General features: G+C 36.6%; 1 protein-coding gene and 1 non-coding gene across 7 annotated transcripts in view; one reads left to right on the top strand and one right to left on the bottom strand.

The window, feature by feature from the left end:
* The window catches only part of KCNH7 (potassium voltage-gated channel subfamily H member 7), a 629,307-nt gene that overhangs the window by 591,691 nt on the left and 10,510 nt on the right, over nt 1–27,106 (top strand). For 5 of the 6 annotated variants that reach the window (XM_056793960.1, XM_056793959.1, XM_056793958.1 and 2 more), the window contains 3 exons: nt 8,312–8,578; nt 20,330–20,498; nt 26,172–26,364. In XM_056793960.1, coding sequence (XP_056649938.1) covers nt 8,312–8,578; nt 20,330–20,498; nt 26,172–26,364 — 629 coding nt within the window. The remainder of the gene's footprint in view (nt 1–8,311; nt 8,579–20,329; nt 20,499–26,171; nt 26,365–27,106) is intronic. The other variant, XM_056793961.1, reaches the window with a different exon arrangement.
* Nucleotides 19,879–19,987, bottom strand: LOC130454150 (U6 spliceosomal RNA). Its single transcript, XR_008911828.1, has one exon. It is a non-coding gene; the product is annotated as a U6 spliceosomal RNA (small nuclear RNA).

Below are 27,106 nucleotides of genomic sequence, written 5' to 3'. Positions count from 1 at the left end.
TCTTTCCAGAGGTATGAATGGATGCTTTCAATTTCTACTTTGCCCTCTGTTTCTGAGAGAACTAAATGTTTTCTTTTAATGTTTCTTAAAATATGATGTTTAGGCCTTTTTTTGTGGCTCTACCATTCTGGCAGTCTAAAGATTCTTGATATTTTTTCCCCCAATCTATTTTCCAGGTGAGTTAATTTTTGCTACAAGATTCCTTACATTTTCCTCTATTTTCCAGTCTTTTAATTTTGTTATAATATTCATTACTTTTTTGTATTATTGCTTTCTATTAGTCCATTCAATTTTTCAGGAAGTTGACTGCTTTGGCAAAGCTTTGTCAGTGTGCCCCAAAATGTCAATTTCCTTTACAGTTCTTTCTTTTAGAGATCTCATTTCTTTTCCAATTTTTCCTTGTGGTCATTTAATTATTTAAAAAAACATATTTCAAAGGGGCAGGTAGGTGGCCCAGTGGGTTGAGAGCCAAGCCTAGAGAGGGGAGGTCCTGGGTTCAAATCTGACCTCAGTCACTTCCTAGCTGGGTAACCCTGGCCAAATCACTTAACCTCCATAGCCTTGTTCTTACCACTCTTCTGCCTTGGAACAAATACAGAGTATTGATTCTAAGACAGAAGGTAAGAGTTTTTAAAAATTGTTTTCAAATATTTTTTAACTCTTGCTTCATCTCTTCCAGAAACCTTAGCTCACTTTCTGCTCAAGGCTTCTGTAGTATTACTTGTTTTAGTAAATTTTCTTCTGCATTTGTATTTTGAGCATCGCTGCCACCATAATAACTCATTGTGGAGTTCTTTGGGAGCTTGCTCATTCTTCTAGGCTACTTCCTAACTTTGGACTTGATAGTGGGGCTGGGTTCTATCATACTTTTGGAGTAAAGGTCTGCACTGGTTCCACTGTTGCTTTCTTGGGGTATTAAGTGTTATGCTATTCTAGGATCTCAGGGACAGGTTAGGGGCCTGCAAGCTTTCCTCACCTTGGTTTGGGTCAGTGGAAGAGTGGATTGTTATTGAACTTTTTCCCCTATCAGACAATTGGAAGGCTCTGTTGGTTCAAATTTGCAGAACTGCAGACTCCCCTTTGACTTGGGATTCCTATCTTGGTTATTCCTTTGCAGGTTTGGTTAGATGTTGTATCTGAGTAAACTAATACTGACTTCCAAATATTGTCCTTCTTTCTTCACCACCCAGGACCTCCCTGGCTGGAAAACCACCCACCAGTGCAAATCTCCTATCATTCTGCCTTGGGTCTATGAACTAGAACTGAGTAGTGGGTGACAAAGCTCCAATTTCCACTTGTCTCCATTGCAGTGCTCCAGCATAGGTCCACAATATGAATATGGGACCTCTTACACTGGTGAGCAAGATTCTCCAAGTGTACTGGAGTGCTCCAGACTTCAGTATATTCCTAGTCTGAACGCATCCCCTATCTATCTCCCAATCCTGAGATAGCAGAGACAAATGATTAAATCACTGTGATTTTTTTTGGATATTCCCATCAGGATTAGACCTGGTGCATTTTCTAAATCAGTTTCAAAGAATTTATGAAGGAGACCTTGCTACTGCTTTCTATTACTCTACCATCTTGGCTCATCCTTAATATCTTCAATCTATTGTCTCCTCTGCTTTTTACATGAATGTTCAAATCTCTCCTAACTCTCAAAAAATAACTCAGTAGGTCCCATTACACCTTCCATTTTTCATCTTATATCTCTTCACCCCTTCCCAACTAAACTTGAAAAATCCACGTTTTGGTGCCTCTAATTCCTCTCACTCAATTCTAAATCTTTATTCTGACTCTCATCCCCATCATTCAATAGAAACATCTCTCTCCAAAGTTATGAATGATCTGTTCATTGCTTCTTGATCTTCATAATATTGACTTCCCTGTAGCAAATGACACTGTGGACTACTCTTCTCTTTGAAATTCTCTTCTCTGGGTTTCCATAACACTGCTTGCTATCTTTTGGTCATCCTCCTACCTGTCTAACCAATATTAAGTTTCTTTTTCTGGCTCTTCAGATCATTCCCACTAATTAACTATGAGTATCACTCAAGGCTCTGTCCTGTGCCTCCTTCTCTTTGGTATCCTCCATCTTTATACCTGAAGTTCTTAACCTAGGGTCCAAGAACTTTTTGAAAATCTGTTTTGATAACTGTATTTCAATATAATTTGTTTCCTTTGTGTTTCTTATTTTATGCAATTAAAAACATCAGCCTGGAAAGGGATTCATAGGCTTTACCAGACTACTAAAAGTGTTCATGCCACAAACAGGCTTAAGAACCCCTGCTATAAACTCCCTCACTTGATAATTTCATAAGCATTAATGTATTCAACTATAATCTCTATGTAAATGATTCTAAGATCTAGTCCTAATCTCTCTTCTGAGTTCCAGACTTATACCACTTAAATTTTGAACTATATACCATGGGCATCTCAAATTCAATATATCCAAGGTAGAACTCATTATCATTTCCTTGAAACCTTGCCCTCTTGTTAACTTTAACACTGTTGAAGGCACCATCATCTTTCTAATCACTTAAGATTACACCCTTAGTGTCACCCACAATATCTGTCTCTGAATCACTCTACATAATGAATCTGTGGCCAAACCCTATGATTTCCTTCTCTACATTTCTTACCAAAAAAAAAGCCCTTTTCTCCATTTACACAGCTATCACCCTTGTTAATTTCCTCACTGCACTGACACCAGAACAACTGTTTTCCATTACTATATTTGATTTTAAAAAATAAAGAACCATTAGAAGATTCCTTATTCACTCAAAAATGAAAATTGAAGTGATAATTCACTTGTGAATTTTAAAAGATGAAGATTTCAATTTGTAGAATATTTCTCATTTTCATTATTGTTAAAATTTAATTGTTTTAGTCATGTACAACTCTTTGTGACTCCATTTGGGGTTTTCATGTCAAAGATACTGGATTGGTTTGCCATTTTATTCCCCAGCTCATTTTATATAAGAAGAAACTGAGGCAAACAATGCCACAAGGTTTGTAAGTGCATGAGGCCAAATTTGAACTCTAGTCTTCCTGACTCCAGGCCTTGCAGTCTATCCACTGTACCACATAACTGCCCGCACTGCTTCTCACCTATGGCATCTCACTAGTCTCTAATTGGACTTCATGCTTCAAAGTAGAAAGAAGTCTCTTTCCACTCCTATCTGTGCTCTACACAGCTGCCAAAATTATTTCCCTAAATCATTTTGACTATGTAACACCCACACACAGTCACTAGATAAACTCTGGAGGTTTCCTATTACCTCCAGAATAAAATATAAAAATCTTTTTCTGGCAGCTATGTATCTTCACAATATGACTCCTGCCTACCTTTACAATCTTTTTTTTCCCCAGATAACATATCGGTACAATTTTCAATAATCATTCTCTGACATTTTTCTATCCATGTTCTCTCCTTCCCTCCCCCCCCTTCTCCAAGATGGCAGGTAATATGATACAGCTTGTACATATATTATATAATATATTTTCCATGTTCACACTAGAAAAAAATTCATAGAGGAAATAAAGTGAAGAATGGTATTCTTCAATCTGCATTCAAACTCCATCAGTTTCTTTGATTGGACAGCCTTTTTCAACTTGAGTGTCTTGGCGTTGTCCTTGATCCTTGCATTGCTGATAATAATTAAGTCATTGACAGCTGATTAACATACTCTATTTCAGTTCCTCCTTTACACTATTCTTAGGTTATTTCTTTCCTCTGCACACTCTGTAGATCAGTTATACTGCTTACATACTATCCCTTGAACTGACCCATCTATTTAGCTCTGTACTATTTTCCATGTCTAAAGTGATCTCCCTTCAGATCCTTGACTCTTAGAATCTCTGACTTCTTTGAAGGTTCAGCTCAAGCTCTACGTCCTACCACAGTCCCTTGCCCAGTGCCTTTGGAGTAAATACCTCTCCCCCCACCTCCCTAAAATTACCTTCCAGCACTGTTTGTATATATTGCATGTTGTAATCGTTTACTCCTTGTCTTCCTCATTGGGATGGGAGCTCCTTGAGGGTAAGAACTGGGGTTTGTTTCCTTTCTTTTCATCAGCAATGACTGGCCCATTGGATATACTTAATAAATGCTAGTTAATTGATTAATAGATTAATTTAAAAGCATCTTGAAGGCTCAAGCCCAGATCTCTGAATCAGATTAATCTGTAGGCAATAGTGCGGAGATAAAGTTTAACTTTGATGTTTCTTCTTGCTCCACATTTTCATGCTTTTATGGAGGAGTTTTCCCCTATCATTGTTGCTTTCCCTCCATATTCTTTACTTTCCCCTAATCTAAGTCTCTCCCTCTCTATTTTTCCTCCCCACATCATGCCGCCATGTTCTTTCTAATCTTGGAAATTCATTCACATGTAGGTATTAGTCACAATATATTCATCCTTGAATGAGCATTTATATTTTAACGGGTGATTTTGAAGCAACTTAACTGAAAGGATGCAATCTCTAATGTGGAATCTGGAAGGGTATGCTTTGGGGTAGTTGCTCAGTCTTTTAATTCGTGTCTGATTCTTCATGACCCCATTTGGAGTTTTCTTGGCAAGGGCACTAGAGTGGGGGAGCAGCTAGGTGACTCAATGGAATGAGAACCAGGCCTCAAAATGGGGGTCCTGGGTTCTAGTCTGGCCTCAGCTACTTTCTAGATACAAGACCCTGAGCAAGTCACTTAATTCCCATTGCCTATCCCTTACTGCTCTTCCATCTCAGAACCAATACACAGTATTAATTCTAAGAGTAACGGTTTTTATTAAAAAAAAACAAAACCTTAAGGATAGTAGAGTGGTTTGCCATTTCCTTCTCCAAGGGTGTGTGTTAGAGGAACAACAAATTTTATGTGAATATTATAACCTATTCCATATATCCATGAGGTCAGCTTTACCCCTTGTTCAGTTACGTCAAAGTCCTAATCAAAAGAAAAACAAGCAAAAGACAAGGCAAGGTCACAGACAATGAATTTTCACATTGTTTCTCTTAGTTTACATAGAATAATAACATATAAACTAAATGAAACTAAAAAGTGTGATAGAATGTGATTTTTTGTTACACTTTTGTCATGAAATCATTTTATTTTTAAGCTATTCTTAACTGGAAAACACATGGAAAATTGTTAGCAGGATAAAACCTAAAAGTAAAATGCTTATAAAACCCATCTTCAAAACCAAGCATTATGCTTACCTACTTACTGCTCTTCTGCCTTTAGGACCAATAAGTATTGATTCAAAGATAGAAAGTGAGGGTTTAAAAAAAACTCCATTCCAAATAAGAGTGAAGAAAAATAGAATGTGGAGAGACCAGACAACTTCATAAAGAATTCACAAAACCATTTTTACCCAGAAGGTCATGAGCCCGAAGAAGGGTCAGAACTAGCTTCTGGCTTGAAACTATTCCATTTCAATTCAGCAACAAAGTTTAAACAAAAGAGAGTGGAAGTTGTGGTAAACTGAATGATGTTACCTAGAGGTTCAATTCCACACTTTCTCTTAATACTATAGATATGAGTCAAATAGAAACCTTTCTCTTTTTTTAATTCCTGGATGAATCATCATTTTCTCCAGTAGGAAAATTGGCAAATGATGCTATTACTTTATCAAATACAATAACAGGAAAAATTGTTTTCCTGTTAAAGCAATGGGAAAATTAACATAGGATGCCCTCCCATACCTAAAACCCTTATGATTATATCAGTGGCATGGAGTACAGAACTACATGTGTTCTAGTCACTCTGCACATCTTACTTCTGTGACTATATTAAAACTTTTAACTGGAGATTCTAGACTATCTGTTTGACCTTGACTATGTATACATCACAGACTATCTGTCTGGCTCTGTTTGACTGAAAGTCAGCATGGAACAATGAGACATCTGGCCTCCAAGCCAATAAATAAGACATGAGTTAAAGTCTTGCCTCAGTCTGACAGTATGATGTTGGGCACATCACTGCCCAGGGCTCAAGGCACATTGATGGAGGGTATATCTTCTTCTGGGAGTTGCCTATCCCAATGAAATCACAGATCTAGTGCCAATTCTATTTGACGAAGGAGTTAACTGATGAGAATTACTCCTAATATACTTGGTAGATATGTAGCTTAAACCAGCTAGCACTGAGTACATTCAGATAAATACATCTTTGAAGTAGAGGTCATCCCCTCCCTCTCTCAGTCATTTGTTAAATAATCATTGAGTTTTGTGAAGCACTCTATTACATGCTACAAGTTAAAATTACATGGAAAAAGTTTGATCTCAAAGATTTTATCAGGTACAACATCCAATAATTAAGATCACAGCTTATTCATGGCTTTTATGCTATACAATTCTGGTTTGTGTTCTCACATAAGTATATAGAAACTCCTCAATATTCTGTAGGCCTTTCTCTAGGTCTTTAACAATTTCTGGTACTCATTCAACACTCAAGATGTCCATCTGTTATCCTTTGCTCTAGCAACATAAAATTCTCTGTGCAAAGATCTAAAACCCTAAATAGATGTGATGGTATAACAGCTTTCAAGGGAAAACACATGCAGATATTAAGCATGTGCCCACACTGATTAGAATTGGTGTTATATTCAAAGAAGTTTTTTCCCTTTTTTGGGAAAAATCTTCATGAAAGGGTTTAAGGGGTATGGGGATATGGTCTATTGGATTGGTACCCAAATTTAGAGCAGAGAATATCAAGAAGGTTGACCTTGTCCTATTTGGTGACTTAGAGTCTAAGCAGGCTCTAAGAATTCTTTTTTTTTAAACCTTTACCTTCTCTTTCTTAAGGGGCTAGTTGGGTGGCTCAGTGAAGTTAGAGATTGGAGGTCCTGAGTTCAAATCTAACCTCAGACACTTCCTAGCTTTGTGGCCTTGGGCAAGTCACTTAACCCCCATTGCCTAGCCCTTACCATTCTTCTTCATTGGAACCAATAAACAGTATTTATTCTAAGATGGAAGGTAAGAGTTTAAAAGGAAAAGAAAGAATCAAAACTCAGTATCTATTCCAAGTCAGGAGAACAGTAGGGCTAAGCAAGTGGGAGGCCCTAAGTGGGGGAAATAAGATCAGTTTTCACTGTGTTTAACTTGAGGTGGCACAACATGAACTAACTCCTTAATAACAATAATTTTCCCATGTAGAGAATTTTAAACTCAAATCCATTTTAGCTCTGGGCTGTTTTCTTGGTGAAATTATGATATTTAAAATAACAGAGAAAAATAGCTCTGTTGACAGTTTCTTTTGCCATATGGGAACGAAAGATTCTGTTGACAGTTTCTGTGGCATGGTCCTAAATCAATTAGTTTGGTCTTCTATGAATAAGCAATTAAGCATAATGTTAGGGAACAACAAGGCATAGAGTATATGGGGACACTTTTAACCATTTCTGTAGAAAATGCTATGCATTCTGGAATTATGTTGATTAGTAATTAGCAGAAACCAGATGGGAAATCATGCTGTCTCCCCAGGACACTAATGGAAACAAGTCACAGAATTTGTCTCTTGGAGTTTTTCCTGCTGAAATATGTTTTAACTCAACCTTCAGGGTTGGAATCATCTTGACATTTCAATTTATAACAGGCAATATGCACTACTGGCTTTAATGTAATTAGGTTAAAAAAAGTATCCTAATTACTGTATTTAAGTTTTATATTTTTCACATCATAAAACACAGCCAAACTGTCCACCAAATCAAGAACTTCAAGGAGATTTTGTAAATGTAACTGAGGTTGAAATCTACCGTCTATACTTCCGAGATACCACTACCCAACATAGTGGCTTTTATAAGGGTGAAGCCTCACAAGCAATATACCACAAGTATAATGAAAGCTTGTGCGATTGAGATTTTGAAAGTAGAGACAATTTTTTCTCTTCTTTTCTTCTGAGACAATTAGATCCAAGAACCAGATCTTTGGGACTTAAGTATTTCATTGACTTAGGTATGCAAGTCTTTGAGTTTTCTACAATTTTGCTATCAAAAAGAGTATCTTAAAAACCTCTGGTAAAAGGTATATTTTGATTTTGAAAGGAATAATCTCTTTAATCAAGGACCTAATATCCCCTGAAGGTTTTTTTTTGAGAAGACTATAGCCTAAAAATGAATGATAAAATCCACATTTCCTACAGAAAAATCAAGAAAGATATATTTTAGTGATGGTTTCTTAAAAAGGTTATTGCTAAAATTCTTTGAAGTAAAAACAGTGAAAGATGTAGGTGAGCAATAACACAGTATTTGGATGGAAAGGCTGCTAACAAAACTGTACCCATTTGATTATCCTGTATAAAATGATTTCTTATTGATAGATTTTCGCAAGGGGACTAGTACACATGGTCCTGGAGACTCTGTAGATACCACAAGACGGTATCAATGTTCCAAGAAACATTTTGAAGAGAAGAAAAGTGGATCATCATCATTTATCTCATCCATTGATGATGAACAAAAGCCTCTCTTCTCCAGAATAGTGGACTATGGTTCAGGAACAGAGAAAAGAACTAGCTTGAATTTTGAAGAACAAACTATGACCACGTCAGAAAGACTCCATCTTGATAAGAGAAGTCATTCTTACAAAGGTAATTGATTTTCTCACACTCGTTCTTTATTTCATTGATTCTTGGGATAGAAAATTCACTGATTCTTAGGTAGAGAGTGGGATGTTTTTGCCAATAGCATAACAAAACATGTTACTTCCATATTTTTGAGGATTTCTAGTCTTCTATTGATACAGACTTACAAAGGAATCTAATACTGCATTGAAGGGAAGAGAGAAGCATTTACATAGTACCTACTACGTGACTGACAGTGTGCTAAGCAATTTACTATTGTTACTTCATTTGAGCTTCGTAATAATCTGCATGATTGTGTTTCTATTATCCCCATTTTACAGTTGAGAAACCTAAAGCAAATACATATTAAGTGACTTACCTAGAATCAGATAGCTGATGTGTCTGACAGCACATTCGAACTCAGTCCTTTTGACTCCAGACCCACTGGCGGCACTTAGCTACCACTGCATTGAAACCATGATTGGGTGGGTTTCAAAATGTTATGTGGTGGGGAGGATTTGGAAGAGGACTGCATCCCAGTGTGCCTCAGAGGTCCCTGCCCACAACTTCCTGGCATGGGATTGGTCTTGAATGAACCAGTTCCATGCTGGAGGAGGGACCATACCCTGCTTACTGGCATGGGATTGGTCTTGAATTGGACCAATCCCATGCTAGTGAGGGTCACGCCCCCTACTTCCAGGCACGGAATTGGTCTATATAAGGACCAATCCTGCTCCTGGGAGGGACCTTTGAATCAGACAAGATTCAGAGAAGAGGGGAAGGGTGGGGTCTAATTAATTTCAGCTAGGACACTCCAGTGGGTTTTTTTCTTTTAATAAAGTTAAAAAAAAAAAAGATCAGAGAGTCAGATAGTTTTTCTTTTCAGTCCTCACAACTGACAATCATTTCTAGCTAGGTGGCATGGTGGGCCATAGAGTGCTGGGCCTAGAGTCAGGAAGACCTGAGTTCAAATGAAGCTTCAGACACTTACTAGCTTTGTGACCCTGGGAAAGCCACTTAACCTGTTAGCCTCAATTTCCTCATCTGTAAAATGAGGATAAAAATAGAACCTACCTCCCAGGATTACTGTGAAGGTCAAATGACATAATTATGGTAAAATGCTTAACAGTGCTTAGCATGAAGTTAAATGCTATATAAGTGTTAGTTTTTATTTATTTATTTATTTATTATTATTATAATACACATGATACCTTAAAGTCTGTGAAGATACTTTATTCCTTCAGTGCTATCATTCAACACATACTAAATGACTTCTCTAGTAAGATTAAGACACTATGAATATATTTTAAAAAACAAAAAAAAAAGCCATGTAATGTTTCTGAGCAAGGAAATTACATAATTTGAATTATGTTTTAATACTTTTAAACCAGTGGCTAAAGTCAAGATGGATTGTGGAAAGGAGACTACAAAGAGAACAAAGGCAGAGGAAAATTAGGGACTACCACAACAGTCCAAGTGAAAGGCAATAAAGAGTTTGAACCACAAAAAAAAAAGATTAAGACACTATGGTGGGCCTGGAAAGCATAGGATTTAGAATTGTTAATACTAGGTAAAAATTAGCATCAAAGTTTACTTAATCACAAAGGTCAAAGTTAGGGACGGTGGCATGCCAAAAATATCCAGAACACTTACTTAATGGAAATTATGGGGAAAAGAGATTGATGATATACATTATAACAACAAGACAATTAACTTGAAGTTAATATACTGAGTTGTGCCCAATAACAGAGTGCTCAGAAATATATATGTATATATAAATGTATATTTGTTTATTGTGAAAGGAACAATTAATATAAATTGAAACTAAGGAACACAAAGTTAAGTGATCAAAAACCAAGCAAGAGAGGAATTCACTGGCACATTTATGAACTCTCCCCACACCAATTCACTGATCTTGGCCTGCTAAAATACTATACAGCCTACAAACCCCCATCTCCAATGAATGAATAATTGAAAAAGCACTTATTATGCAGTTTCTATATTCCAATAGCTTTGCTAATCACTGGGGACATACAAAAAATGAGACAGCCCCCTGACCTCAGAGATGACATTCTAATGTGGAATATAATCAGTCAACTAGCACTTATTGCTTTATTCTAGGCACTGTGCTAAGCACTATTTACAACATATATAAGGGAATGTTGGCCAGTTAGAGATAAATATTTATTAAGAACCAACAATGTGACAGATATTTGTAGTGGAGAATCAAAAAAAAAAGGCAAAAGACAGTCCTGGCCCACAAGAAAGTCATAATCTAACAGGGCAAGAGAATATACAAAAAGAGGTTGAAAGGGGGAAGAAGGGAGAATACTTGGGGTGGGGGTATGCTTACATCAGAAGCAAAACCAGCAGCAAATGATAAGAGGACAGCCCTGGATGCCCTCCATAAATGGAGGATCTTGAAGGAGCTCTCCAATGTCTCCAGTCAGAGAGAGAGTCCTCAAGGGCAAGGAATACTAAAGAAGTAAGTTTCAATTTTGATGTGATGTTTCAAGATGAAATTTAGATGAATACTGGGAGAACAGCTGGATGGGAAAATTCAGACTCCATGGAAGGAATCCTGTAGCTAAGATGGTTAAGTCCTATAGAATATGATCTAATCTAGGAGATTTCACGTAGGACAGATGTTAGGTTACACCTGTCCAGAAAGTGTTGTGGCAGGAAAAATATGGCAAGGAAATAGTCAGAGTGCCACTACTTCATGAATGAAGCTCTTCAAACAGGACATCTCTTACTACCTCTTATTCCCATAATGCTTTGCTTTTATTTCTTTTCTGACTAGAGTACAGATCATATTCTTACTTATACTAAATTTCTGTATGTAGTTTAACCCTCTTAACACATATACACACTAGACTGTAAACTGCTTAAGAAAAAAGATACTATCTTCATCTTTATATCTCTCCCAGACCTTGCATGTAATGGGATCCCAAATTTAGAATTGCAAGTCCTCTTTGAGTCTATCTACTCCAAATGCCTTATTTTACAGATAAGGAAACTGAGTGGTGGCATAAAATGACTTGTAGAGTTCTTGCTGATAGCTCATAGCAGAGCCTCAATGAAACTATTGAATGACAAATGAAAGAAAACTAATTTTTGTCCTGATCCCTCTTTGAAATATGTCAAGTATAGGCAAATGTTCTTCAGTCAATCTAAAATCTTAAGGAAATGAATGAAATAGTTCCTCATTTGTCACACTGGAAATATATGGAATATTAGCTATGACTACTAAATGTTTTATTTCAGTTATTCATGAAAAGTGGATATTTTGGGAATTCCAAGAATAGAAATAGAAGCAGGTTGTGTAACCTAAGTCAGCAATTCTGCAAACCTCTCCATCACCCCTGCCTTCTTATAAAGGTCAGTTCATCTTGGTCCTGATAGGATAGGTTCTAGAGCTCTTTTCCACTTCCATTTTCAATGTCTTAAGTGCCAAAATTCTTTTGGAAGCAATTTTTAATATCTGAATGTTCACCAATAAAGAACATTTAGTCTTTCAGATTAGATTTTCTTTTATTCTTTCCTCCTAATTATTTGTATCTAAATTTCCCATCCTACCCACAAAATTCTAAATAATTATTCTGCTAACAAACTAAATATTAACAATGTTTTGGTTTTCAAATGTTTCATAAGTCAATCACTGTTCAAATGATAATTATCTTGAGAGATGCATATCAAAGTATATATCATATCAACTGGATAAAATAATTTATTCCATGTGGCATCAATCAGTATAAAGAGTTAAACCTAATTAAGGAGAAACTATTTACCAAGTGTAAAATAACAAACTTACTTAATTTCCTAGTAATTTTAAAGGGGAAATATAATGGAATGCCCCCAAATTTGGATATTAAGAAAGTTTTCTATTTTAGAAGATCCACTTAAAGGTGTTGCACTTAGAACTGCTCATAGGATAATTATCAATTGTCCCATTTTTTTCACAATGCTTTTTTACCAACAATGAGGCATTTCATTGGCCCAAATTTCTGACATCAGGTCAAAGGTTTCTCATGCCAAATCTAGTAGCACAGTTGATCTCCTTCCCACACACAAAAGAGAAGTTAAGGAGAATCAACTTCTCTTTGGATGAAGGTCAAAAATCAAGTCTACCAAAATTGTGTCACCATAGCCAAATGGCTATGTTTACTTTCTGTTCATTCATTTCCAGAAATGTGTCCTTGCAACTATAGAAACATTTTCCAAGGCAACCAAGTTCTGATTCTATTTTGAGCTATGTTTAAAAAGTATATCTCATTGGATGTTCATTTTGATTAAGACCACAAACTATCATTTCACACTTTGAACTCCTTTTTATTGCAGTTATTGAAAGTCAATTTGCTTTCTTCATATTTTAATAAAATTATAAAATTGAATTAAGGTAGCTTCCTCTGAAGTATCCTGATTTTCTGATATCTGAGATCAAAATTTCCCTAAGGTACTAAAAAATATAATCACCAATTAACTAATTGTTCTGGGATTCCAACAGTTTTTTCTTCTTTAAAAATGGATTATATACATATGAATGCAGGACATCAATAGCACTAAGAGCAGTTTAAATACACACAGATGTTCTATGCAGTCTATTTTGGCTCAGAATTTCCCAATACAACTTCTGTTCTCAGAGTCTTATATTCTACTGTGGTATATAACCAGGTGTGTGCTGGTAAATGTTTAACAGCAATAGCTCAGAAAGACAGACCACACTTTTGAATTCAATCCATATTTTTAGGATATTCTCCATCACTTTCTTAAGCCCAGACAATCAATAAAACAATGAATTTGTGGGTATCTACCAATTGATAAATGACCATTTCTTGAGATGTAAATATGCACACAAAGAATTTAGCAATCAGCTCAAGCTGGTAAGAGCTAGTTCCTACACTGGATATAAAATATATAAAGTTCAATAACTAAGTATATGCATGTAATAAAATGCAATGTATGTAATGTATTATCATTTGAGGAGACAGCTATCTCCATTAACTGGGAGCTTAGAAGGATGCTGGGAATTCTAAGGAGGCAGAGGTGTGGAGAGAATGTATTCCAGGTATGGGATATAACCAGTCCAAAGATATGAAGGAAGGAAATAAAAAGTCAAATTCAGGAAATGACAAGACTAGATTGGCTGAAACAGCATGCAAAGGGGACTAATGAGAAGTAATCCTGGAACGATCAACAGGAGCCCAGCTTAGCATATTTTTAAATACAACCCTACCAATTATCGTTTCAGTCATGTCTGACTCTTTATGACCCCATTTGTGGTTTCCTTGGCAACAACGTTGAAATGGTTTGCCATTTCCTTCTCCAGTTTTTTAAATAGATGAGAAACTGAGGCAAACAGGGTTAAGTGATTTGCCCAGGGTCACACAGCTAATAAAAAGCATTCTTGATTCTAGACACACAGCACACTATCCTCTGTACTACCTGACTGTCCAACACATTAAAATAAGGGTAATTACTGATATGGAACACATAGCTATAACACCCAAATAATTTCTGTAGTCTCAATTTAAATCTGACTTCTCTATGAAGCTAACAACTATTTGACAAACTTAATGAAATAGTTGTGTTAAATTAAGAAGCTAACATAAAGAGGCCATGTGAAGAATAATAATTCCAAATAGAAATCTGTTAATTATTGAACACTCAAACACAAACTACTTCCTCATTTCTTTACATACATACATTTCAATTTTATTTCCTCTGGTAAAATATTTTCTTAAAGGTAGTGGTGTACTGTTAGTAGAATTGTCAGAATTTCAATCCATAAAATTTAGAAAGATTGAATCAAAGAAATTAACACTTATTTGAAATCTAGGGACCCTTACCCTGCGGTCTATTCATCACTTTCAGAAGACAAGGCTTTATTTTTCTCAAGTTCTTTTTCTTTAGGCAGCCTCTGAGTATGCTCATTATTTCATATGAGGCAGTGTCAAAACTGCAGCTCCCTCATTAAAAAAATTTGTGTAAATCCAGTGATAAAAGGATAACAAGAGAAAAAGTGCCCCCAAAAGGTTATAAAACTTTAATACAGCACTGAAAAAAATAGAAGATTTTTGGATACCATTCTCCATTTTTGGAGAAATAAGTATTCACAGATTCATTGAGGTGAAAAGGACTTCAAATTGTCATCTGACCCACCCAGTGTCCCTAGAGTGGCTTGGTAGGCAGCATAAATAACATAATGGGTATAGAATGTTGGCGCCAGGAGATCTAGATTTAAAACCTTTCCTAAATATTTACTATTATAATTTCTAATGGAAATGACCATGGATAGGCCATGTAACATTTCAGTCTGTTTCCTCAGCTATGAAATGGTGGCAATAACATTTTCACTATCTATTTTGCATGACTATTGTGAGTAAAATCCTTCCATAATCTCATGTAACCTTTTCTTCACTGTTTTGCTGGTATTGCTAAAGTTTTAGTAATAGATCAAAGCATCTAATGACCTCTCTCTAAGAGGGCTTTTCTCTCAGTCTTCTTGGTAAAGTTGCTTTTGGCAATCATAGAATTAGTGTATGTGGGAAGACTACATAGAAATCATTTCATTCAGTTCCTTACCTTAAAACAGATAACTTCTGCTCCCTTCTAGCCTGGGAAACTATAGAGTTTAGCTTGATGAATACTATTTCTGAATATCCTATTGATTCTACATTCTTAAGATGAGTAAAGTATGAATCTGCTATGACTGCTAAACCATAGCAACAGGTCTAATATTATACCTTAAAATACAAAGGGTCAAAAAAATTCCAAGTATTATGCTGTCCTGCCATAAAATTGAGAAAGTATGCCTTGTTACATTAGCCAACGCAGGTGTTCATTTTGCTTGACTATTCATATTTTTTTAAACCCTTACCTTCCATCTTGGAATCAATACTGTGTATTGGCTCCAAGGCAGAGGAGTGGTAAGGGCTAGGCAATGGGGGTCAAGTGACGTGCCCAGGGTCACACAGCTGGGAAGTGTCTGAGGTCAGATTTGAACCTGGGACATCCTATCTCTAGGCCTGGCTCTCAATCTACTGAGCTACTCAGCTGCCCCCTATTGATAATTTTCACAAAGGTTTTGTTTATCTTTTTCTTTATATTTCCAATGTTGGTAGGATTTGAAGAAGAGAAAACACATTTTTTTCACTAAAAGAAAAATTAAATCTTGAAAAATCAGAATAAAACATTATTTACCAAAAGTGATTCAAAGTTGGGTTATAGAACATTCAACAAGACAACTTAAATGCCTCTGAATTGTCAGGTTTGGGATCTAGTCAGATGAGAAGTCTTGGACCAACACCTTTCATACATGCAGCTTCAGAGGAAAGAAGGCTGTCATTTAGTTTTTATCCTTATAGTTTCTTCCAAAGGCATGAAGTTCCAAAAGAAGCTTTTAAGCAAAAGCTATAAATAACCAATCCTACCAAATTGTAGGTTTCTTTGAGATCAAGAACTTAGTCTTACCTATGTCTCCTCCAATTCTCTGTAAGTAGAAGTCTAAATGAATTTTATAGAATTGAATTGCCTTTGTTTAGGTAATTAAATTTTGTTGCAATGCAAATACAAACCTAAGGAATAATTGGGGGCATTCCCTCACAGTTAGGATAATTTTCTGTAAGAGAAAGAAAAAATGATTAATAAGTGCTCTTTTTCTCTGGATTAAAATTCCCAACTCTTATATCTTATGGGTGGTTTGAATCATTAACAGTTAGTGATTTGTGAAGTTCTTCTATGAAATGGAAGGAGAGGTGGGAAGGAGAGATTTTCATATAGATTATAACACATTGGTTCATGCCTTGAGTAAAAGAAAAATAGAATTTGTCCTAAAAAGATAACTGGAATATAAATCTTGTATAGGGAACTCTTGAGAAAAATTAGAAAAAAAAAACAGTCACTTCTATTTCATGATAATGCATTGAAATAGGGCTTTTGTGAAAAACTAAACTTTAGGGGGTAGCGGGGTGGTTCAGTGGGTTGAGAGTCAGGTGCAGAGATGGGCGGTTCTGGGTTCAACTCTGACCTCAGACACTTCCCAGCTATGTGACCCTGGACAAGTCCCTTAACCCCCATTGCCTAGCCCTTACTGTTCTTCTGCCTTGGAACCAATTCACAGTATTGATTCCAAGATGGAAGGTAAGAGTTTTAAAAGAAAAACTTTTAAAGCAAAACTTTAAAGATTAATATTCAAATGGATCTGTGAGCTCACTGGTGTAAATAATCTCACCAGCAATATATATCTCAGCCTATCTGTTACTCAACTGGATGACTCTTATCTGCCTATAAATTTACCACTGAAGATTCACCCATCATGCAAGTGACCTTTAGTTTTTTCATTTAACATCAACATTCTTGGTTCTGATCTAGCAATATTTGTCTATTTATTTGAAGATTGTTCAGTTCTAACAGGTAAATTTAATATCATCTTTGCTAAATAAATGTGTTGCCAAAACATATCTGTCAAATATGTTCTGTATACTAAAATCATTATATTTAGACACATACTAAAAATGTAAATATTTAAATGCCTTTTGTCTTTGAAATTAAACATACTCCTATTCTCTTTAGTTCATTAAACTATCACTTATCATGGTTTTGTTTTTAAGTAAAAAAAAGAAGGTAAGGAACTTTCTCTGCCATTACACAAATGCCAAGTGCATCGTGCAGGATGGCTCTCCATTTTTCTCTCTAGGTAATCTACCTTTTTTCCCTCAAATATTTCTTTGATGATATATCCTTTACACTGCTTCCCTTTTGTAAATAAACATGTGCCAAATAAGTTAACCTCAAAGAATGATGGAATAGCTGAGATAAATAAGTAATATGATTTAAATAATACATAAGAGACAATATATTAGCATGAAAAACAAAGAAGAACAGGAAAGGAAGGGTTTGGGTTTTTTTCCTAGGATCTATAAAGAAAGGTAAAAGGAGTCCGGTGGGTTGACTGAGAGGAGAAATTACTAAGAGAATTATTAGAATTATCACCATAGTCCCATAACTAATTAAAAATATTTATTAATGTCTTTTTATTTTTAGACTACAGTTATTTCCCAATATGTTCTGCCCATTGAATTCCTCCCCCTTTAATGAAACAAACTGACAAAGAGATCATATTTGACAGTTTATATAACATTCTCCCTACCTCTACTAAAAGTTGGTAATTCCATAGTTTCATCTGTTCTTTGGTACTATTAGTTCATCATGAGAATTACTTTTGGGGGCAGCTGGGTGGCTCAATGGATTGAGAGCCAGGCCTAGAAACTGGAGGTCCTGGGTTCAACTCTGGCCTCAGACACTTCCTAGCTGTGTGATCCTAGGCAAGTCACCTAACTCCCATTATCTAGCCCTTACAGCTCTTGTGTCTTAGAAGCAATACATAATATTGCTTCTAAGCAATAAGGTAAGAGTTTAAAAAAATATAATTACTTTTGTGTTGCTTTAGCTTATAATTTTGTATTTGTGAATATTGCTCTCCTTATTCTGTATACTTCACTATCAGTTCATATAAATATTTCCCTATTTCTCCAGATTTCTCATTTTCATAATTTCTTGCAATACAATAATATTCTACTAAAGTCATATATCACATTTTGTTTGGCCATTTCTTAATTAATGGGTCCCTTTTTAGTTTCCAGTTCTTTGCTACCAAAAAAGGTGGTATATAGAGAATCGGTCTTTTACATCTTTATAATATTTTCTCAGCATATGAATATTTAATAACTTTTCTCCTATAGTTCTAAATTGTTTCCCATTATGGCAGGACCAGCTAATAGCTCCACTAATAATAAGCCTCTGATTTGCTAGCCTATCCAGCATTAACTATTTCTTTCCCTTCTCATCTTTGCCACTTAGACATTCCATAGTTTTTAAAGGGGCAACTTTTCCTATATCTTCTTAGCCTTATAGCAGTCCTTAGCAGAAACTCTCTGAAATTTCTTACACCTCTAATTAGGACAATTCAATTAACATCTAGAAAAAACAATCTGTTACCATGAATTCAGCAGTATTGGGATCATAAGTCAAGAGTTAAAATTTCATGTCCATTCCTAAAAGTGTGATCTCAGGCAAGTCATTTAATCCATATGGGACTCAGTTCCCTCATCTCTAAAATGAGGTTAGACTAAATAGACTCTAAGGTCCCTCCCTTCTAGCTCAAAATCCTTGATCCTGTGAACCTACTCTTTAATTAACCATATTTTCTCTATGTTTTTTGTTTGTTTGTTTAATAATGGTAGAAAGCCTAAATTTTTAGAAGGGCACATTTTTTACATTTTTCAATTATTAAGCACTTATTTCTCTCCCTCTTAACCCCACCCCCACTGACAAAAAAAAAAGAGAAAAGTAAAACCATTATAACAAATAGGCATGATCAAGCAAAACAAATCCCTACATTGACTAGGTCTAAAAATATGTCTTCTTTGATATCTTTGGTTCATCATCCCTCTGTCATGAAGTGGGTTGCACTTATTTATCATCTTGGAATTATGACCAATACATTCAGAGTTCTTAAGTCTTTCAAAGTTGCTGTCTTTACAATGTTGTTTTTATTTTATAAATTGTTCTGGTTCTGTTCCTCTTCTCTGTATCAGCTCATAGAAGTCATCCCAGGCTTCTCTGAGAACATCATTTTTTTCTTTCATCATTCCTCACAGTACAACATTATTCCATTACATTCCTATACCATCAATTTAAAAGTCATTCCTCCCTTGATAAGTACCGCCATAGTTTCCAGTTCTTTGCCACTACAAAAAGAACTGCTAGAAATAATTTGGATCTATAAGTTTTTTCTTCTTTCTTTATTATTTTTGGGAAGATCACCTTAATTGTCATATTATTGCTGAAGTAACTTTGAAGGAATCATTCCAAACTGTTTTCAGGCAATTTATAGCTCCACCACCTTGATATTAATATTCTTAACAGCCTCTTCAACATTTGTCATTTTCTGTTTTTGTCAACTATTTGTCAACTAAGTTGCTTCAATTTTTTTTCTTTCTATTTTTATTGAAACCCTTACCTTCTGTCTTGGAGTCAATACTATATATTGGCTCCAAGGCAGAAGAGTGGTAAGGCCTAGGCAATGGGGGTCAAGTGACTTGCCCAGGGTCACACAGCTGGGAAGTGTCTGAGGCCAGTTTTAAACCCAGGACCTCCCATCTCTAGGCCACTGAGCTACCCAGCTGCCCCCTGGAGTCTTTTTTAATATGGTCGTTGACACTATGTATCTTTTCTCTTTAAAACTGTCTATTTATAATCATTGACCATTTATCAATTGGAGAATGGCTTTTATACTTAAAAATTGAATCCATTCCTTATAAAAAAAAAATAAGGGATGCTTACACAATTTGCATGCCTTCCTCCCATGCAGGGGTTATACTAATCTTCTCTCTATTGTTCTAGTTTTAATATACATTCTCCTAAAGTGAGCACAAAGGGTACTATTTCATGGCTCATTTTATATAAACCAAAATATGCAACACATTCTACTTACATGCAAATAAATATATGAAATGTCGACAGTTACCAAGCCTAGATCTCTATTGATCTGTTTGTGGCACAAATTCATTGTGTCATTGTGGACTAATTATTTCACCTTAATTTTCTTTGTTTGTAAAAATAAAGAGATTAAACTAAGTATTTGATCTCAAAGGTCTCTTCTAGCTGCATTTGAGGATTCTATCAAACAAAACTATTTTCAGTTCCTTAGATTTGGGAAGGCGATCTGTGAAAAGAAATGCTACAAGTATATATAAACCGTGCTATTTTCCATAGATATCACTGATGCAAGAAATTGGGAACAAGAAGATTCCAAGGGGCCCCAAGAGGTGTCTAGTCCCTCAGCCTACCACCGAGTGACATGGGGGATTTGTGAAACTGAAAGTGATCTCACATATGGAGAAGTGGAACATCGGTTAGATTTGCTCCAAGAACAACTTAACAGGTATCAAGAAGCAAGTGTGTGACATAAGGCAATGTTAAAATGGATCCTTCTTTTTTTTGTTGTTTCTAGGCTTACCGTCAGAAACTAAATTCATCCTATACCTCTCCTACCTTATGCACATGTCTTGTCTTTTCTTAGAGAATAGAACATTAAAGCAGCTGAGAATGAATAACTGAATGATGTTAAAAAAACAAACAAACTTCTCTTATCTCATCTTTTTGTGGCATTTAAGAAATGCAGCTGTATGCTTTGCTGCTCCCTTCAAACTGGTCATAAAATGAACATGATCTTCAGTCAAATACTCCATCTTATTATGTGATTTCTTTAAAAAAAAAAACAACAAAACCCTTACTTTATGTCTTAGAATCCAAGTCAGAGGAGCAGTAAGAAGTAGGCATTTGGGGATAAATGACTTGCCCAGGGTCTCAGAGCTAGGAAGTGTTGGAGGCTGGAGATTCGGGGGGCGAGCTTCTCCTCGAGCTCCCTGGGTTGCTTTGGGGTGCTCCAGGGGGCTGCCAGAGCCTGTAGGTCAAATATTCAGACTCTCATTGGCTAGCGTCAGAAGAAAGGAACCAGGCTATACATGATGACCTCAAAGCCTCAGGAGGGTACAAATTAATGAAAAAGATGCTCTGTAAAAATAATTATTTCAAAATTGTTAATCAGGCTTTGTAATTTGTGTCCCATGTTGTGCTACAAACAGAAAGATGAATCACCAAACTGAATACTTTAATATGTATAATGAGGTCCAGGTGACTCTTATTGCACATGACTGTAATGGACTGACCAAGAGAGAAAAAAAAACAAAAAACTAGCACAATGTATTGAGAAAGCTGCTACTTCTATGAAGTGTCATGCAAACTGCATGTAAATAATAGTACCAAAATCTTGATGATTTTAACTTAAAAAAAAGAAGGTCCTCCCTATGTCAGGTCTAGCGCTCTATCCACTGAGAGACCCTTAGCGGATCCCTTGTCCTGTGATTCATTTATGACTGAGGTCCTAAACCCTAGCATTTATACTTATTTTTTCTGTGGTCTTCGGTCCTTCACAACTTCTTTGAACATCTTTTTCCTTACTTGCAAAATGAGAGAACTATTGTTGTATGATCTGCCTTAAAGTGTTGTGGTGAGGACCATGTTATAGAATTTTATTAGATTATGGTCAGATAGATAATTAAGCTTGTATGATGCATACAAAGCAAGATCTAATTGGTAAGCCATAGGCCAAAGATTTAGAGCTAGAAGAGATTGAGTTCATTGCCCTTACTCAGAAAACTGAGACCCACTTGCCCTACTTATGAAGGGAATAAGTTAAAGAGGTAGGATTTGAACAGAACAGAGATGTTACACATGAAGGATTTGTGATTGCATAACTGTAGGGAACTCCTGGCATGGCAACTCCCATCACCAATAAAGATCACAAACTATCAACAGGATGATAATTCCCAATATTCTTATACCGTTATAGGGAAATTAGCAGGAGCAGGAGCAATGCTGCACGGCAGAAGCAGGAAGGTTCCAGAATTCTAGGAGAGTGGCAGAGTTCCCTTCCCTTCCTTCCATTATCTTTAAATAAACAATTATTTTAGTTTTATATATATATATATATATAATTTCAGGTTAGTATTTCAACTGTGAACTCCTTCCAACAAGAACAATGTAGTTATTCTTTATATTATGCTTACTATGTCAGGTACTGTCAAGTGCTTCACAATTATTATATCTCATTTGATCCTCACAACCCTGGAAGGTAAATGCTATCATTATCTCCTTTCAACAAGTGAGGAAACTGAGAAAGACAGGGGTTCAACGACTTGCCCAAAGTCACACAGCTAGTAAGAGTCTAAGTTGCTGATTTGTACAGGGGCAGCTAGGTGGCACAGTGGATAAAGTGCTGACCCACAGACACTTCCTAGCTGTGTGACCCTGAGCAAGTCACTTAACCATATTTGCCTCTGTTTTCTCACCTATAAAATGAGCTGAAGAAGGAAATTTGCTCCAGTATCCTGGCCAGGAAAACCTTCCAAAATGGGATTCTGGAGAGTCAAATACAACTGAAAAAGAACTAAACAACAGCAACAAATTACATTAAGGTACACTATTATCCATGTAACAAAACTGAGGCCCTGAGAGTTTGTAGTTATCCATTGGATGAACTTTTTTTTTTTTATCATAAAAAGAGTCTCATTTAAACCTTTTGTAAGAAAGTTTTTACAGTTCTCTTTAATTTTTTTAATCCTTCCCTTTCATTGTTGAATCAATCCTGTATGTTGGTTCTAAGCAGGAAGGGCTAGCAATGGGAGTTGTCACTTGCTGGAGGGTCACCCAGCTAGAAAGTGGGGCTACATTTGAACCCAGGAGCTCCTGTCTCTAGGTCTGACTCTCAATTCACTGAGCCAACTTAGCTGCCTCCAGTCCTCCTTAATCTTAATACTCTCCATCTGACATTACCTCCAATTAATAGATAGATAGATAGATAGATAGATAGATAGATAGATAGATAGACAGACAGACAGACAGACAGACAGACAGACAGACAGACAGACGGACGGATGGACGGATGGACAGACGGACAGATAGATAGATAGATAGATAGATAGATAGATAGATAGATAGATAGATAGATAGATAGATAGATAGATGATAGAGAGATAGATGGACAGACAGATAGATAGACAAACGGACGGACGAACAGACGGGCAGACAGACAGACAGAGAGAGAGAGAGAGTGAGAGAGAGAGAGAGAGAGAGAGAGAGAGAGAGATTATATATATATATATCTTCTCTGTCTATAGTTGTTCACATTTTGTCTCCCAGATTAGACTGTGAGTTCCTTGAGAGCAAGGACTAGTTTGAGTTAGTTTTTTAGGGTTGGGAGTTTCTTGGTACAGTTTGTTTTTGTGAGGGGGCTTTCTTTGTAGTCCCAGTGCTTGGCACATAGTAGGTGCTTAGTAAATGCTAATTGACCTGACCCTCAACCACAAAAAAAGCAGTAAGTCGGGGCAGAAGATGGCTCAGTGGATTGGTAGCCAAGCCTAGAGGTTCTGAGTTGAAATGTGGCCTCAGCCACTACTTAGCTGTGTGACCCCCCAGCAACTCACTTAACAGTCACGTAACCCCCCTTATCTAGCCCTTACTGCTCTTTTGCCTTGGAACCAATCCTCAGAATCAATTCTAAGACAGTAGGTACGGGTTATTATTTTAAAGAAAAAAGCACTAAGTCCAGAATGTCAAGAAATTCTACAGCAGATAACTTAGTGAATTAATATGAGGAAGGTAGCTAGACCTCACATTATAAGAAGTCATTACTCTTTTCATACAAGATTCAGATGTTTTTAAGAGTCTAATATTAGACCATAGAGAGGAAGAGTTTGAGATCAGGGGGGAGAGCAAATAGTCTGTGGTCAGTAGCCTCAACTTCGTCATCTTTCTGCTCTTGCCCAGTCTACATGCTAAGTCTTGGCTCTACTCAACTCTCATGGTAAAGTGGAAGTCAACAGTATGGTGCTTAGAAGAGCATCCCAAGCTAATTTTAGATTAAGCTCGTTTTGACTCAAAACCAATAAATTCATATGTCTCTTTCTAAAAGCAGAAGAGCAGAAACACTCTTATTTGGTGTTATCAAACATTTCAATTAATCAGTAAAATCAAGTAACTGTTCATTATCTACACTGCAAGTGTCAGAGATACAAGTTTAAAGAGTGAAACTATCCCTACTCACAAGGAATTTACATTCTAATGGAGCAGACAACAAATACCTAGAGAAATACATATAGCATATGTAGAGTTAAAAAATACACACATTGAAGATAGATATGGATAGATGGCTAAATACAGATGAACAGGTATAGACAGATATGGATTTATAAATAGATAAAGATAGATAGATGGATGACAGACAGATGGATAGATAAGAGGGAGAGAGAGATAGAGAGGGGGGAGAGAGACAGACAGACAGACAGAGAGAGAGAGAGAGAGAGAGAGAGAGAGAGTGAGAGAGAGAAACAGAGAAAGAGAGAGGGAGGGAGGGATAGGGAGAGAGGGGCGAGAGAGAGACAGAGACAGAGACAGAGAGAGAGAAAGAGACAGAGAGAAAGAGAGAGAGGGGGGAGGGAGAGAGAGAGAGAGAGAGAGAGAGAAAGAGAGAGAGAGAAAGAGAGAGACAGAGAGGGATAGGGAGAGAGGGGCGAGAGAGAGACAGAGAGAGAGAGAGAGAGACAGAGAGAGAGAGAGAGAGAGAGAGAGAGAGAGAGAGAGAGAGAGAGAGAGAGAGAGAGAGAGAGACAGACAGACAGAGAGAGAGAGAGAGAGAGAAAGAGAGAGACAGAGAGGGATAGGGAGAGAGGGGCGAGAGAGAGACAGAGAGAGAGAGAGAGAGAGAGAGAGAGAGAGAGAGACAGACAGACAGAGAGAGAGAGAGAGACAGACAGACAGAGAGAGAGAGAGAGAGAGAGAGAGAGAGAGAGAGAGAGAGAGAGAGGAGAAAGAGGAAGAGGAAGAGTAATAAAATACACAGTAGTTTGGTAGGAAGGTGGATTATCATTTGGGGGTATCATAAAGGGTTTCGTACATAGATAGTATATGAGCTGACCCATCTTGGGAGAAGCTAGGTGGTTCAGTGCATTGAGAGCCAAGCCTAAAGACAGGAGGTCCTGGGTTCAAATCCAACATCAGATACTTCCTAGCTGTGTGACTTAACTTAGAAAGTCACCTAATTCCTATTGCCCAGTCACTACCACTCTTCTGCCTTAGAACCAAGACACAGTATTCATTCCAAGATAGCAAGGAAAGTTTTTTTTTAATTAAAATAATATAAAATGGCCCTTTTCATAGTAATTTTGCCCTTTGATGTGTAGTTATGAAATCATTCAGGCTGTTTTACTATCTCCTTTTTTTCTCTTCTCCTTCCCTAGAAAGATCCTCAAAATTCCTACTGTACAAGAACCTTACCCTGTATTTCCAATCTGCCATTAGTTCCTTCTTTTTCCAAAATGGAAAGAAATACAGTTCCCAGGGATCTTTAAGAGGGTGTTCTCTATAACTTTGCATATATATGGACTTTCTTGAGTGTTACAACTTTCCTGGTAGAATTTAGCTTCTTGAGAGATGGCAGGGACTCTGTTATTTTGGGGGGGAGGGGGCGGTGGTTTGATTTGCTTTTTCCTGTGTTCCCCAGAACAATGTCTTGCCCAGTATAGGTAACTGATAAATGTTTGTGGAATTAAATTGAACTCACTTTTTTTCAAGTTTTCCCAATGACTGTCAAGTCAAATTTTTCTTCTCCAAGAAGACTGACACTAACAAAGGAAAACAAAGAAATTAGTGTTGAAAGAACCTCAAGATATATGTTACCCCCTAAATTAAATGGGGTTAAAGAACAAGATTGCAGTTGTGCTTGTCTATTCTCCTCCACCAAATGTATTCCCTGTTTGTATCTTTTTAAATGTCTGGATCTGGTGGAAAAAATTTTTTTTTTCATTTTCCTTTAGTTGCAGAAAGGAAAACACAGGTTTGTCACATATCTTAGTGCTCCCCCTTCTGTCTTCCCTGTTACACGCACAACTATTTCTATGGGTAGAATCTGAATTTTTCTCAAACACTTTTGAATTTCAGGTTACTGTAGGTTGCTTATCTGGGATCAGTCATAACCCAATCTCTGTCCTTCTTGCAGACTTGAATCTCAAATGACAGCTGATATTCAAACTATTCTGCAGTTACTACAGAGGCAAACTCCAGTAGTCCCACCTGCATATAGTTTGGTAACAACAGGAGCAGAATATCAAAGACCAACTCTCAAAGTGATGAAAACGCATCAACCTGTAGCATCTATTAAAACTGACAGAAGCTTCAGTCCTTCCTCACAGGTAAGTACAGAGAGAACCGAATTCTAAGTTATTTGGAAAGAATTAGTATTATCTAAACACTCTTTTGGAAGACTAAATTTCTGAGGCTCTGAGAAGATTAGACCCTAATATACAGGGAAGTGAGGCAACTTGCCTTCAGTTGAGTTTCAGTTGGAGGGGAGAATGGGTAAGATTTGGATTACCTTCTTCTTTCCTCCATGTCTGAACCAATTTTTAAACTGATTTTACCCGTATATAAATGGGAGAAGGAAGAGAAGAGAAATGAGTTATGTAATATTATATGTTCTTGGTTCTGAAACACTTCCTGGAAATAGTTCTGATCATTATTTGTGTAAAAGGTTCGACCTTCTCTTCAAATTATTGTAAAGTATATTGTTTCCCAAGAACTATATGAGTAAACCTGATCTCTTTCCTAAACTCTAATCCAATATTTCCAACTGTATGTTGTTGGGCATCTCAAATTCAACATATCCAAAATGGAAATCATTCTTTTCCTCCCTAAACCTGCCTTTCCTCCAAATTTTCCTGTTTGGGTTAAAGGCACCTCCATCTCCCCATTCTCCCAGGTTCATATCTGTTTTCATCCTCAACTCCTTGCCTCTGATTCACCCTCCAGATGCAATCTATTTATTCTGCTTCTCCAATTTATCTCATCTCGGGCCCCTTACCTCCTTGCATGGACCCTCAGGATTTTGCAGTCCCTTTCTAAAATTGAATTCCCAGCTTCTACCACATTCTATCC

This window comes from Monodelphis domestica, chromosome 4 (genome assembly GCF_027887165.1).
Source record: "Monodelphis domestica isolate mMonDom1 chromosome 4, mMonDom1.pri, whole genome shotgun sequence".
Taxonomy (NCBI): Eukaryota; Metazoa; Chordata; class Mammalia; order Didelphimorphia; family Didelphidae; genus Monodelphis; species Monodelphis domestica.
The sequence above is the reverse complement of the archived record's forward strand: the minus strand, read 5'-3'. Positions and strand labels throughout refer to the sequence as shown.